At 36.9% G+C, this 14,270-nt stretch overlaps 1 protein-coding gene across 3 annotated transcripts in view; it reads left to right on the top strand.

Moving 5' to 3' along the window:
• Positions 1-14,270, top strand: part of ACVR2A (activin A receptor type 2A) — a 70,484-nt gene that overhangs the window by 31,007 nt on the left and 25,207 nt on the right. For all 3 annotated transcript variants that reach the window (XM_072875322.1, XM_072875323.1, XM_072875321.1), the window contains exons 2-4: positions 7,005-7,212; positions 9,556-9,665; positions 11,075-11,229. In XM_072875322.1, coding sequence (XP_072731423.1) covers positions 7,005-7,212; positions 9,556-9,665; positions 11,075-11,229 — 473 coding nt within the window. The remainder of the gene's footprint in view (positions 1-7,004; positions 7,213-9,555; positions 9,666-11,074; positions 11,230-14,270) is intronic.

Here is a 14,270-nt window from a genome sequence, read left to right as displayed (position 1 = left end):
GCATCTTTTCCCTTGAATTGTGGCCTCCACCCTTTAAAGATGTTTTCCATTAGTTCTGCCACCACCACTTCTAAAATCTCAGGTCTCTGTAGCTCTCTGTTTAAATTAATAAAAAGTTTAATAGCCTTTCTTAAATATTCTTCTGGAAAATTCATCAGAATGAGTTCACAGTTTTATAGATGTACAGGTTTCTTCAACGTGGCTGATTACTGAAGCTTAAACTTTGAAAGGTCAAGTGGCCACTTTTGCATAAGGATTCACAGGTAGAGAGTTTCTTCTGACTTGGATGTTCAGCATGTGTTAAGGGCATCTCTTCTACAGATTCCAAAATCCTAGTTCTTTCATTTGATTGTATCTAATTTTGTGTTGCATGTCATGTATGAATAGTATTTTGTAGTCTGAAGTGGTGTTTTTGTAAAAAAAAAAAAAAAAAAAAAAAAAAAAAATTGCATAAGTTGCATGATACCCAAGTCTGCCAAATCTCTCTTACTTAGAACTACAGTATTGCAATGCCTTTAAATATTATGTGGAACTTCACTGCAAAAATGAAGTGTAGATGAGATTAAGAATGTCAGAGTGTTTTGGCTCATTGCTTGCACCCTGAAGAGGAACAGTGATCTACTCAAGCCATGTACAGGGTGCTTCAAATATGTATTAATTCTGTAGCTCACCTCAGAAAGACTGATGCATTGTGCACTGGCTGCTTAATGTCAGAAAACAGCTAATGAATGGTCCAACTCCACCTTTCATTGCCAGAGCACCAGCCTTTGGATCTGTGACAAAGAGAGATCAAATACCATGCACGCTGTCTGATTGTTTGTTTCCAAAGTAAAATATATGCATTATCTGATTCTGTTTTAGAAGCTGTCTTGGATCCAGGAGTGATACCTAACAGTTTTTTGAGTTGCCTAACTTGAGAAGCAGATGAATGGTTCAATATATTGTCTATGCTGAGTAGAATCTGTATTCACACTCACTATAATTTTTTTAAAATAAACAAGATGTATAGATATAAAAAATAACAACATCAAGGGGTTATAGCAGCTGACTTTTAAAAAATTATCTTCTGTACTGATACGTGTATGTTTTCTTGTTGCTGTCCATCTAGCAAACAAGGGGTTGCAAGGAATTTTTAACGGTATAGTAGTGGAGTGATATTATTCTTCTCTACCCCTCCTCCCCCCCCCCCCCCCAGTTGTATTTCGTATTTGTAGATGACATCATCCTCCATAGTTCCCACTATATTTAGGAACCTGTGCTCTTAAGACGTAGTGTAGTGCCATTAGGTAGATTGTTCTTCAGGTTTTTGGTACTGGATTCTTCCTCTGGAAAGCTCTGTTTCAGAAGTGTTCATCTTAGCTGGAGAATTTCATACATCCAAGGCAGGCTCATCCGTACAAGTTTTTCATTTTGGCAAGGTGTGAACTGCAAAAAAAAAAAATTGAAATATTTTCAAAGTATTTGATGAGATAGCTAAGCAAATAAGCAAATATAGGTTTCCTGATATTTCCCCCCCATCATACTATAATCCTGGAGAACTGAAGTTTAATATAGTTATTGTTATACAAAAAGCTACACCAAAACTTCCAAGTTTACTGTAAGACCCATGTTGAGTTGCAAACTCATTTTTTTATTTTAGGAAAAGAAACAAGCCTTTTAGAACATCAAGTCAATTTTTAAATTTTTAAGATTAACCTTTTAGCCTTTTAAAAGATCCTAAGTCTCGCAGACTTCTGCGCAGAGGCACAGCACTTTGGTGGCATTTCTCCATTCTTCCCCAATGACTTTTTGATTAACTACAATGCAGGCTTGGTGGAACATGCTGAAAAGGAGAATGATGGTGAGAAATTCTAGTCTGAAAAGATACGCATCTTCTGTATAAGGCAGTGTGAGAACAGTTCAGGTGATTTGTTACTTTGCTGTCTTGTTTATCTCTTTCCTGATTCTTGCATTGCTTAAGTTAATTGCTGTTGTATTGGGATTTAATGAGTGTACTTTGGCTCCGTTGATATGAAGTGCAGTCCTTGTTTGACCTGTGAGCATTGAGAACAATGATAATGGGACTAATACTTGTCTGAAGATCAACAAAATATGTTTTGGGACATATTGGTATGTATAAGGAGGACAGAATAGATCCTTTCTATTGTAACTCAGTTTGCTTTATTAGGTTGAAAATAACCTCTTTATTTTTCCTTTGAGAAACACTCCCTTGGGTGTTACCAGGAAAAAATACAGAATGGTAGAAACCTGCTTCCTGCTTGCGGAATCATCAAAGCTGGGCCTTTTTAGTGTATATTTGTAGTCCGTTCTTAGATATATTTGTGGGTCTAGAAAGTGTATATGAGATCACTGTGGAAACAAATAGAATAATATATATAAAGTACTTGAAAAAGATACCTGTACAGTAACTGAAGTTTTTTCAAGATGCTATTTCTCTCTATGCTACATTTTTTGTCCTTCTTTGTTCCACTATAACAGCGTGTTACAATTCAGATCTCTTAGCGAATGGGCTGTTCTGTCTGCTAAGCAACTCACAATGTCCAGTCCCTGTGGTGTTTCAGGCCATTCCGCTCAACTAGTTCATTCCAATAAACTCCATTCCTTATATGTTTGTGGATCTCAGTGCTCGGAATGAGTTCAAATTAATCTCAAACATAACACAATTTAGGTAGCCTTTCTACAGTAAGTATAGGTAGCTGCCAGACTGAACTTCACCCTTTCATTCCTTTATATACTAGGTTTTCTAGGAAACAGCAAAAAAAGAGTTCTTTTCTATCACATGAGTATTCCTGCATATAAATCCTTACCAATACTGTCATTAGTGCTTATAATAGAATCAAGTTCAAGTACAGTGTAATGGACTTGTCTGGGTAGGTTGTGCAGCTGTGAAATACAGATGCGATTACTCTTTCCAGACTTCAGTGTTGCCGTTTGCATCTCAGGCTTGAGTAAGTACATCTCAGAAACATACTAGATGGAAAAGAAGTCTGTAGTTCTGTCTAGTGCTGGAAGACATGCTGAAATAAGTTTGAAATTTTATTTTTAGTTCCCTTCTAGTTAAGGATGTGTTAGGTACACATTGGGAGTGCCCGTCAGAGCATTCTCCATACATAGACTGGCTTTCAGAAGACTTGGGTTTTTTTCCACGCTGATGTTTTAGATCTCAGCGCTATCAAACTAATCTTTGTAGCCTTCTCACTAGTTTTCATGACTTCAGCTTAAAAAATTTTGCTAGATTCATAAACCAGCAAGGAATCACAGATTCGTCTTCCCTTTGAGTGGAAGCCTTTGTGTCTTTATGTGGTGTCACCAACTGAGTATGCTGCAAAAGCAGTATTTGGGGACTGGGGGGGGGCCCTCTGTCTTGGTCTTCTCAGGAAATGAGGGAGAAGATCATGATCACGTTTCAGACTCTTTATTAAAAATGTCATGAAACCATTCCTGCATTACAGACCAATATGGTTGTGTTGCTCAGTTTCAGGTTTACTAAATAAAGCTGATGATAAACTCCCAGAAGCTGGTATCCCTCCTCACCCCCACCCCCCACCCCCCCCAAGAGTAATGTAGTGGTATCTGTAATAGAGAATTCATATTTCATCCAGTATCTTTTTCCAGTAATACCTTTCTAAATTAGGGCTGTGTTAGTATAGTCCTTCTTATTAGCTATGCATAGATTTCATTGTTTGCCCCCCCCCCCCTTTTTTTTTTTAAATTAAAAAATCTGGCTAGATTTTTTTTTTCAGGCATTCATATAGCCTTTCTGCTTGGAAAAAATGGTAGCCAGTCCTTCAGATGCCTGCTAAGGTGAGGTTTTCCAGACTGCACATGTACACTCTAATAAAATTGCTTTCTGGACTGCTAACAATTACAGTGTATCCTGTATTAACAGCAGTTCAGAAGTTCACTAGCAAATGTTGGTTTTCTTTTCTTACTGCAGCTGTTGTGGATGAATACAAATGTATATTGATACAGCAGCACACTAACTGCAATATGATAACAGCATATATTAAATGTGATCTGTCTTAATATGCCGAAACTAAACTCTATTATATACTGGAATATTCTTTGCTTTTTCAATGTGTTCCTCTCGGAAGCTTTCAGACTTTAAGTTCAGTCCATAGGATACTGCTGGTGCTTTGCTGATGGCTTCTTTCAGCAGCAACATCTTGCCTTTTGAGATTCATTAAGAGATTTCCCAAGAACCTGACAATTTCATATGAAAAAATTTGTCAGCACTCAAAATGGGTATAGGGAGTATCACTACAGACATACTATGCCTAAACTGGGACCCAAATAAATTTGCTTTTGTTGTAAATGTCAGCTGCCCTTCTTCTCTAAGAGTTCAATCCCTGTGGAGGGGGTGGCAGAGCTGGTTATAAGCAGATGCTTCCTTTGTGCAGTGGGCTCAGGGCTGCCTTCTTTGTGTGGTTCCCTTTCTCTTCTTCCCTTGCTTCCACCACGTTCCTGCTTTTCTACTTTGAAAGGTTAAGCCAAGATTGTCCTGGTATGTCCATATATCAGTTTAGTCTGGCCAGACCTATGGCAAATGTCCACGTAGCCCCTAGAGACGTTGTTATGGTTAGATGCTCCAGTCAGATCCAAAGTCACTAAACCAGCAGTGTGATTTCTGGCCAGTTGGATAGGTTGAACTGATTCAGAGCATTAATGAATAAGAAAATGTGATGATAGAGAAGATGTGTAAGGAAAATATTTGTGCAAAGTTAATTTTACTGTAATTTCTGAATTCTATCAAATTCGGCTTGTCTATGGTCCTTCAAAGCGAGGCTTGGCAGCAGAAGAAAAGGAATGGCACGTATGAGAGAAATCCAGGACTTCTGCTTTATTGCACTGACAGAACCAAATTGTTCAATCTGTTGCCTCATCTGTTTCTTGCCATAGCTGGGAGTTGTAAAGGTCAGGCCATTGCAGCACAAAGAATATAATAGTTAACATGCTGCATCTCGCAGTGTTACCAGCTGGCTAGTGCATTTCTCCCATTGAACATCCAGGCTCTTTCCCAACAAGCGTAAGCAGCATCCTCTGCCTATTTTGGGAATGCGTCAAAGTCAAAAGTTTCTGAAGGTGGTAACATGGGATGCCCAGTATGGTCAGCGCTGCACTCGACTGTGATGTCCTGTGCTGCGCTTCAAGAGGGCTGCAGCAATTTTCGGTTTGAAATAGTTCTCATCACCCTGAGAGGTGCAACTTTGTTGGTCCCTGTATGGTCAGGTCTGTTTACTGAGAAAAATTACCTTACTTGGTTGTGTGTGTTTGAGGAGGTGTTATGTGATGGAAGCCTCTGCCGGTGTACCAGTCACCCTGACCCCCACCTCCTACTGCTGTTGAGTAGAGTGCCTGGGTGACAAAGATTTCATCCCACAAAAGAACTTGGGGTTATAGCTGCTCTGCTTGCCATACCCTCCTATAGGAGAATGAAAAGTATGGGTATGGCTACAAGGCAACAGCTAGGGTATTAAAATTATTGTGAATATATGTGAATAAAGGAGGTAACGAGTTATACAAATAAATATGTATGAAGCTGACTGCTATGGAAGACCTTTTCTGTTTAAATCTGATCTTCAGCATGATGTCTAGTGTACCTGTCTCTCTTGAAAATATCAGATGGCTGCACAGGCAAAGTAAGCGTGTTTTGTCATCCTCCTGACCCTTCCTCAATTTTGAAGTGAGTCCTCTGACTCTTGAGCTCTTCTTTCTCCCCCTCTGTTTTTCCATGTTTTTAATATGTGTTAAATGATGAAGATTAATGACATGCTCTTGGCAGTATTTGACAAGATAAAAACAGAAGTAAAAGCCAGTTACTACTCCCTTCCAGTATTTTGTTAATGGTTTTGCATCCTAACAACCCTTTACCTTTGCAGAAACAAGATTGGTCATTCATATCACATTAAAACTATGAAGTTAGCTCCACTTAGAGGTGCCTCAGTCTTAATATTTGCTGGTTTTGGCTGTAGGTTGTCAGTAGGCATTGATGAATCAATTACATTTGTTATTTAAAAGACTCAAATTTAAAAGTTTGGAAATCTTTATTTTTAAGAATACTGGGATGACCAAAAAAAAAAAATCATATGCTGTATTAGGATAAGTTAAGCCAGTGTGCTAGTCTGTTTTGGTCCACCAGCACATTTAATACAGACTGAATTGGTGGTTTGGCCTCCAAACACCACTTGGCTTTTATTGCCTAAAGCGTGCACATCAGCCATCGTGGTTGATCCCACTGTGTATGTTGGGCACTCACTGTGGGAAGGGGAAATGTGCCCCCAGGCCTTCTGGGAGCAGAAGCACTTGGTTATTGAGTTATGACAAAGACCTAAGGTCTTTTATGTCACACAGCAAAAAACCTGCGCTACCCTTGGAGATTAGGGACTGTTGCCTCACACCTATTGGTCTCAATTCCAGTTGCTCACTTGGCAAATGAGAATGATGTAAAATATATTATTTTAGTGTAGTGTGTCTTATACTTCAGTGCTTTGTGTTAAGAAGCTATGTTGCAGATGAAAGCTAGGGGAAGAGATGTTGATGGTTTAAAACTGAATTTATTAGTTGGGTTTAGGTTTCTAACATGTACAAACTGCTTTTTTGGCACATGTAACAACATAAGAGGCAGAAATGCCTTTTGGTAAATTCTACTTGTTTGGCTAATATTGTAACTAAATCTTTACTGTTCGGTATTTCACGTTTTCTCTGCTATTGCTGCTCAGGGAAAAGTACTGCCATAACTTGTTCTTTATTTCTTCAGATCTTGATAAGTTATCCAAGTCACTGTTTGACTTAACAGAAGATCTTTGTTTTATGTTTCAACACTTACTTGGAATGCTTGTGAACTTTAAATGTTTTCTTTCTTCATTGAAAAAAAAAAATAGGAGGGGAGAGGGTATATTGATGCAAGTGGTGTATGATATTTTAGTACATACTGGTTTTGACTGTTTGTGTGTCTCATCCTTCAGAATGCCATTTAATTGTGATTTAATTTTCATTCCTAAAAGGTGCCATACTTGGCAGATCAGAAACACAAGAGTGTATCTACTACAACGCTAATTGGGAAAAAGATAAAACAAATCGCAGTGGTATTGAACCTTGTTATGGTGATAAAGATAAAAGACGACACTGTTTTGCTACATGGAAGAATATTTCTGGATCAATTGAAATTGTGAAGCAAGGTTGCTGGCTAGATGACATCAATTGTTATGACAGGTGAGTGAGTTTTCCTATAAATGCTAAATTTATTTGTAGTTTTAAACTACTTTGTCTGTCCATAATTTATACAACCTGCCCTTTGCAAACAGTACTTGAGACAAATGATAATACAGTAGTCTATGAATAGTTACCTTGTTTTAGATGCACACATGCATACACACATGCTTTTTTTTTTTTGCTAACATACCAGTATTTAGGGACGTGACTTCATCTAAGTACTTTGTCTTGTTTGTAAAATAGCATGTTTTGCTTTCTCTTATTTACTTACTATATATTAAAACCCAGGTGTTTAATTTATTCTTTTTTAGGCCATTAATAATAGATTTTCTAATGATTTGTTATTGCCAAACAATGCAAATATAGGTATTGAAACAAGAATGCAAAATTCTGTAGTTCTTTTCCAAAGTCTTTGGAGTAGGAGAGTCAGCACATTGTGTCTGCTCTTTAATTAAACGTGGAGTATTTTTCTGATTTACTAAAGAGCTCACCTCAGTGGCAGCTCTAAGAGACATCGAATATTCTAAAATTCCAGTCTTTTTTTTATAACAGATGGTCTAGCAAGTACCCGTGAGCAGTAACAGCAGGACTTGGGTTTTGTTAGATACTGGCTGAATAAAGGTCATGACTCTCTTAAGAAATGGTATTACAGTTCTTTGAAGTACTGTACTAAGTTTTATTTGACCAAAACAGGTATTGTTTGGAAAAGGAGAGAATTAAGAAAATAAATGCGTAACAGATCTTCATTAAAATGTATTTAGAAATTATTTTTAGCAGTTATTTTAGAAAATTTTCCTTTTGTGTTTCTTAAATGTTGAATGAATAGAAGAAATCATTATAGTCACGTCTGCCAAATAAAGTGTCCCCACACACTAGGATGTTTCCTCCTTTAATGACAGTTTAAAGCTAAGTTGAACAGTAGCTCTGATTTACCAGTTTCCCAGAGAAGTAGCAAAGCATCTGCAAGCTTACTTGCACAGCATGATTGAAATTTGGCTATGCTAGAAGGTGACGGACAATTTTAAAGAAATCTTATTTGTTGCTACTAGTATCTAGTAACTGTAAGTCACTCAGGATAGGAAAGTACTTTGGGGTGTGTTTTGGGTTTTTTTTAATCTATTCTTAGTTGTAGCTTTGCAGAAGAAGTGCAAGTAGAAGACTACTTACAATTTCTGAACTAAGCTTATTTCTGCTAAATGTTAAACTTTTAGGTTGGAAATAGAATTTGTTCAATTTGGAAATAGAATTGAGTTCTGTCGCATTGTTATCCCTCTAGTTACACATGTATCTTTGAACAGTCTAACAAAATTGGTATTAAATTCTCCCTTGAGCAAAGAAAAGAAATTGGGAGAAGAGATAAAATGCAGGAAGGACATTAAGTAAATAGTTGAAAACTGAGTAAAAGTTTGTCTGGCTCTAAGACCTCATTAACTGTAACTTGTCATAAGAATGCATGCTGCCGTGCTTTGTCTAAAATGTCCATTAAACAAAATCTTCTCTCTGGGAATGAAGAGTGGTTTACTAAACAGGGAGTTGCAGTATGATGTACTCCAAACAACAGCAGATGAAGAACACCAAATAATAAATCTTTTATAGAAGTTACAGTACAGTATAATTGCAATAGCTGGTTCTATAAAATAACCTAATTTTTGGAGGTGAACCCAAAACACTTTTGACAATCTTCAGCTGTATTTAAAATCCTCAACTATTTCTGCAGGATTTTTAAATTCTTCTCTTTCTGCTGTTCAGTTGTCTCCTGCACGACTCCTGTTTTTCTTTCCTGACTTGAATAGTTTCAGCTTGCTTGTTAATAGAACTCCTTTTCTGCAGCTCATTCCCTGAGTGGAATAAGCCCTGTCCATGAGCATAATGTAGGCAGGGGAAATTGCAGAAATATATTTTATTTTTAGGAAAAGAGAGAAAAAATTTAAAATTCTCCTTCCCACTTATCTCCCACCTTTGCAACCCTGTACTGTGAGTTTATGGTTAAACACTAGCCATTTGATCATTTGTTTGTACTGTTTAAATCTAGATCGTGAACTGTTCTTCAGTATTTTTGTCAGCTTTTGAAGTGCATCCTGTTGGTGGTTTTCTTTGTCTCAAAACTAGCAAAAGTGTGCTGTTTCAGTTTTAATATTAATGGTATTTCATTGCAATAGAATGTAATGAACAAAATTTTAATTTGTTTCTTCAGATTTAACTCTTATTTGGGTAGTATGTTATCCTGGATGATTTAATTAAGTTGACTTTAAATTTTAAATATGAGCATATGTTTTCTCTTGAACAAAAAAAAACCAACCCAACTTAAGATTAATAAGTTTTTATTATTATTGTCTTTTATAGGAATGATTGCATAGAGAAGAAAGACAGCCCTGAAGTGTTTTTCTGTTGTTGTGAAGGCAATATGTGTAATGAACGCTTTTTCTATTTTCCAGAAATGGAGGTCACACAACGTAAGTTAGTCTAACACATTTATGAAGGAACTGCTTAGCAGAGTTCAGAAATACTTAATATTGTGCATGTTTGGGAGATAAGACTTCTCAAAATGTTGTGGTCAGTTTTTCCTGCCAGAGGTTTCTCATTGCCAGATGATGGAGCGCTGTGTGCATTCGCATACAGAGCCTAGAAAATTGCCAGTTCATTTCTTCAATTTTGAAAGGTCTCTATATTAGAACTAATTTAAATTGATAAAAGGTACTTCAGCTCTTTTCTAAGGGTGAGAAGGAAGGAGAATCTGAAATAATTGGCTGTTTTAAGATACAGAAGTTACTGTCAAATCTTACCTTAATTGTATGGTTAAGCTTCTGTAAGTGTCATTCTGTAAGTAATCATTGGGCTAAAAGCCATATCATCCTTATATGCATGTACCAGCCTATGAATGCCCCTCTTCTTGAAACAATGCTCTCACTATTTCTTTAAACTAATTGGACCTTTGAGTTTCTCTGTAAATTGACACAGTACCCTTTAAAAAGGGGGAAAGAATTTCCTCCCAGGTTACAAAGAAGATCAGATAGGCAGACTTAATAAATAATTGTTTTAAAAAACAATAACTAAAAGATTATTTGATTATTCTTGCATATCTTCTTCCAGTCAAGAATCTAATCTTTGTTGGAAAAATGAATAATGTTAATAACTGAACTGAAAACAGCAAATGTCTTGGGTACCAAATAGCCAGAGGAAGTTGTTTATGAAATTAAATAACATTTTCTATGAGATTACAATAGCCTTTGTTGACCCAAGAGATATTCTTGTTGTTTTTGTCAGTGATACTGGTAAGGCAATAATTGACATTCTTCTTCACTCTCATGAAACCTCTTTTGCCCGGGGGTCTGTGGCTGCTCCTGCACCAGCTGCCTCAGAAGCAGGGCTTCTCTGGAGCCTTTCTGGAGGTCCTGTGGAAGCGTCTTGAGCTAGAGAGCTTTTACTTTCAGCAAATCACCAGTGCATAAAAATGTTGGCAGATTATTTCTGGCCTGTTTTGCTTATTAATGACATCTTACTGTATGCATTCCAAAGACTAAACCTCTGTATTGATTCTTTTTTCATTCATTAGGTGATGGCATTCTTGCAATCTCTTTAAAATACAAACACCTCTTACGCTGTAGATAGGCAGAGCTTAGACGCACAAAAAAGTTAGATGTGCTGATGTGTAAATCTGGGGATCTAAGTTATTTCTGCGCTTTCCAGGATGTTGCCTTTTTAGATATGGGTCTGTTTATATTAAAGTATGCTATTTAATCAAGTATTGTTAGCCTGTTGTGCTGATGGCAAGCATTTTTAGAAAATCAGGTTGCTAGACACTTCAAACAGTGGATGATTATTGTTTCTTAAAAGCTGTGTCTTTTTTTTATTATTTCTTCAGCAACTTCCAATCCTGTTACACCTAAGCCACCTCTGTTCAATACCTTGCTTTATTCATTGGTGCCTATAATGGGAATTGCAGTGATTGTGCTCTTTTCATTTTGGATGTACAGACATCACAAGCTAGCGTATCCTCCAGTACTCGTTCCAACCCAAGTAAGTCGCTGCGTTATGATTTTGGTTTTTTGAATGGTAAAACCATTTTCTGAAGAGGAGAGGAGAGAAGGGGGTGTGCATCTGTCACGTGGCTGAAATCTTCTGTTTCTTTCCTGGTTTAGAGGTGCTAATGCTTGCTAGCTGCAAAAGCAGAAAATTAAGCTTTACTTAAATAGCCTTATCTCCTTTAATTAATTGGTATTTGATGAATGTATGAGCAACTACTTAATGGTTTCACACATCTGTGTGTTTGGGAGGAGAAAAACTAAACACAAAACTTCAGATAGCAAAGACGCAGTATTGCTGGACAGCTGTGGGAAGCTTGTACTCCCACCTAGTTAAAAAGACTACTTGTCCGAAAGTTGTGTACAGCTACTTGTGGTTGAGCTTTATGTAATGCTTAGCTTAAAACAAAAATGAAGGAGACACGCTAATTCATAACGGCAATTTGCAGTGACTAGAAAATAGTAACTAGGAGAAGCTTCTATTTTTGAAAAAGCACGGAACTGGGATACAGGTACCAGTTAAAGGGGATGTAAAGAAAATCTTCAGTTGAAGCATAGTTCCAGGGCTTAGCTCAGCTTGTGGCCTTACTGTGATTCCTGTCATCTTTTTCCTCTTACTTGTGTATGCATTTTGTGTTTTGTCTTAAAATGTTTCAGTTTTAGCAGTGTTTGTGTTTTACTTAAAAAATATTAGGAGATTGTGGTCTCCAAATCTGAAATGTAAACTGGAGGTGTTGCATCAAAACAAACCTCTTTTGGCTGCATGTGCACAGTTCCTGCTGTTCTCAGGCTCCAGCTGATTCTGTAGGTGTAATTAGTATTAATACTAGTGTTCCTCTTCCTTCAGTTATGTCTAGAGATTCGGTCGAGATTAGAAGGCCTTTATGAAAAGAGTTAAGACAACAAACTCTTCAGACGGAAGTAGGAAAGATGTGGGTAGTGGAAATGGAGAAATGAACGACTTGCCCAGGGTCCCACAACACTTGCATTTTTGCAGTAGGAATTGAACTTAAGCTTCTGAACTCAGTGCAGTGACCACTCAGAATACATTGCCTCTCATACAATGATGATGCTATTTATGATTAAATAAAATTAAAACACTTGTTATTTTTGGTAGGATTGCATTTTAAAAGGATTTACATGTACTTGCTCTGTACTGTCAGCTTCTGTGGTATTTTCAGTGTTACTGCTTGACTTCAGGGTGTTCCAGGAAGCATTATTGCCTGTGGTTGATAAATAAAATCGTTTTGGTTTCAGTTCCATAGTAATAGATAAGAAAAATTTGGGGGGAGGCAGTGGGCATATGTTCTTGACAAATGAAAAGAACATAATTTAGAGGAAAAAAGTATGTTTCCTGTCCTTGCAGAAAGTATTGCAGATCCTCAAACTTCATGCAATCTGTTAGCATAATTATTTCATCCATCTCAATTTTTATGTATTTGGGACTTTACATCAACCTAGTAGTCTTCACTGTAAGATCAAATTCATAACTGCTAGCTGTGTGAATAATTTCAGCATGTAATTTCCTTTCTAGATTTAAAGAAATTAAATAGGTAATGGATAAAGTAATAGAAAAGCAAGCAAATGTTAAATATGTGTGAGATACCAAGAACTTGAATTTTGATACTCTTCCTCCTTTTTATTGCAGTTCTTTTCTTGCATAGTTTGTGTTTGGTACAGGAGTGGACACGTCATAAATTTTTAATAAATAGGGTAATAACCTGTTTTGTTAATGCTCCGATTGTATCTGTTGGGATAAGTATAAGTTGGTGCTTGAACTAGTTATGGTGTAATAACATTTTCTTATCTTGTGGTGAATAGGCATTAAGGTTTGATGTGGAAAGTCAGGAAAAGCTACTTCTGCCTGAAAAACTAAATGAAATTATTATGGAAATAGAATGTATAAATATTCTCCCATATGCAGCAGAGCAGTATTTCCCACTTTAAATTTGATTAGAGCTGATTTGAACAGGAGGCAGAGGAAGCAGGAAGAGAGGGAAAAGTATTAGTAATTTCATAACCATGAAACAAACATTTAAATATTTATTCAATTAATCTAGTAAATATTAATATGATATTTACTAATTAGGGCATGAGTAGAGTTTGTAGGTGAATGGATTCTTTTCTAAATCTTTCTGTAGCAAATGGTAGAAAGGATAGATCAGACGTACAGAGATACTCACTAGAAAACAGGGATTTCCGTATGAGATACGGATAAAGGTTATCTCGTTTTACTCTATTTATTCTGGGAAGGCGATGGGAGTACTTAGGTGCAGTACGCCCTGGTACTAATCTTTCTTTCAGCAGCAGTTAAAGGATAGATGAGAAATAAGCAAAAGATAAAAATGAGGAAACACTGAAGAATGAGAAATTTTGGAAGAATTAGGAGAAGGGGTAAGTAAACTAAAAAATCAGAGGGCAAAAGGGAAAGAAATTGTTTGGAATATTTCAAAAAAAGGAAGAAATATGCTAGAAGAAATCTTTGAACCTGTAGTGAAGTATAAAGGACAAATCTGAGAAAACGCAAACAACTTCATTTTCTTTTGAAAGTAAAATTGTTTTATGGTACGTGCACTTATCAGGCAGGCAGTTCCTACACAAACTGAGCTCACTTCGCAGCTGTGTGGATTAACATAACTTTATATTCCCTTTGAATGTACAGATAATTATTTTAAAATTTCATGTAGTAGAATTAGTTTATATGCTTGGTTTAAGATTGGAAAGCAGGAGATATTTTTGTTCGCGCCTTACATGTTTCATTCTTGCTTTCTTTCAGGTGTTTGGGTAGAGAGGTCAAGGGGCTTAGTAGAGTGGGTAACTGCCGAGACAGACGCTCCTTGCCGCTATCAGAGTCAGAAGTGCCCGGTGGGTCCTGAGGCATGTGCCCGGGACAGCCATGGCAGAGCTGTGTGCTCCGAGGTGCTGCTGCCATTAGTCTTGGCTTACATACTTCTTTGCTTCTTGTTTGTGCTGTTAACTGTATGCCTCACTTTATTGTGTGGGGTGCTATCTCGTTAAAGCTGACTGTCAAATGTT

Source organism: Ciconia boyciana, chromosome 10, assembly GCF_034638445.1.
Source record: "Ciconia boyciana chromosome 10, ASM3463844v1, whole genome shotgun sequence".
NCBI classification, from domain to species: Eukaryota; Metazoa; Chordata; class Aves; order Ciconiiformes; family Ciconiidae; genus Ciconia; species Ciconia boyciana.
The sequence above is the reverse complement of the archived record's forward strand: the minus strand, read 5'-3'. Positions and strand labels throughout refer to the sequence as shown.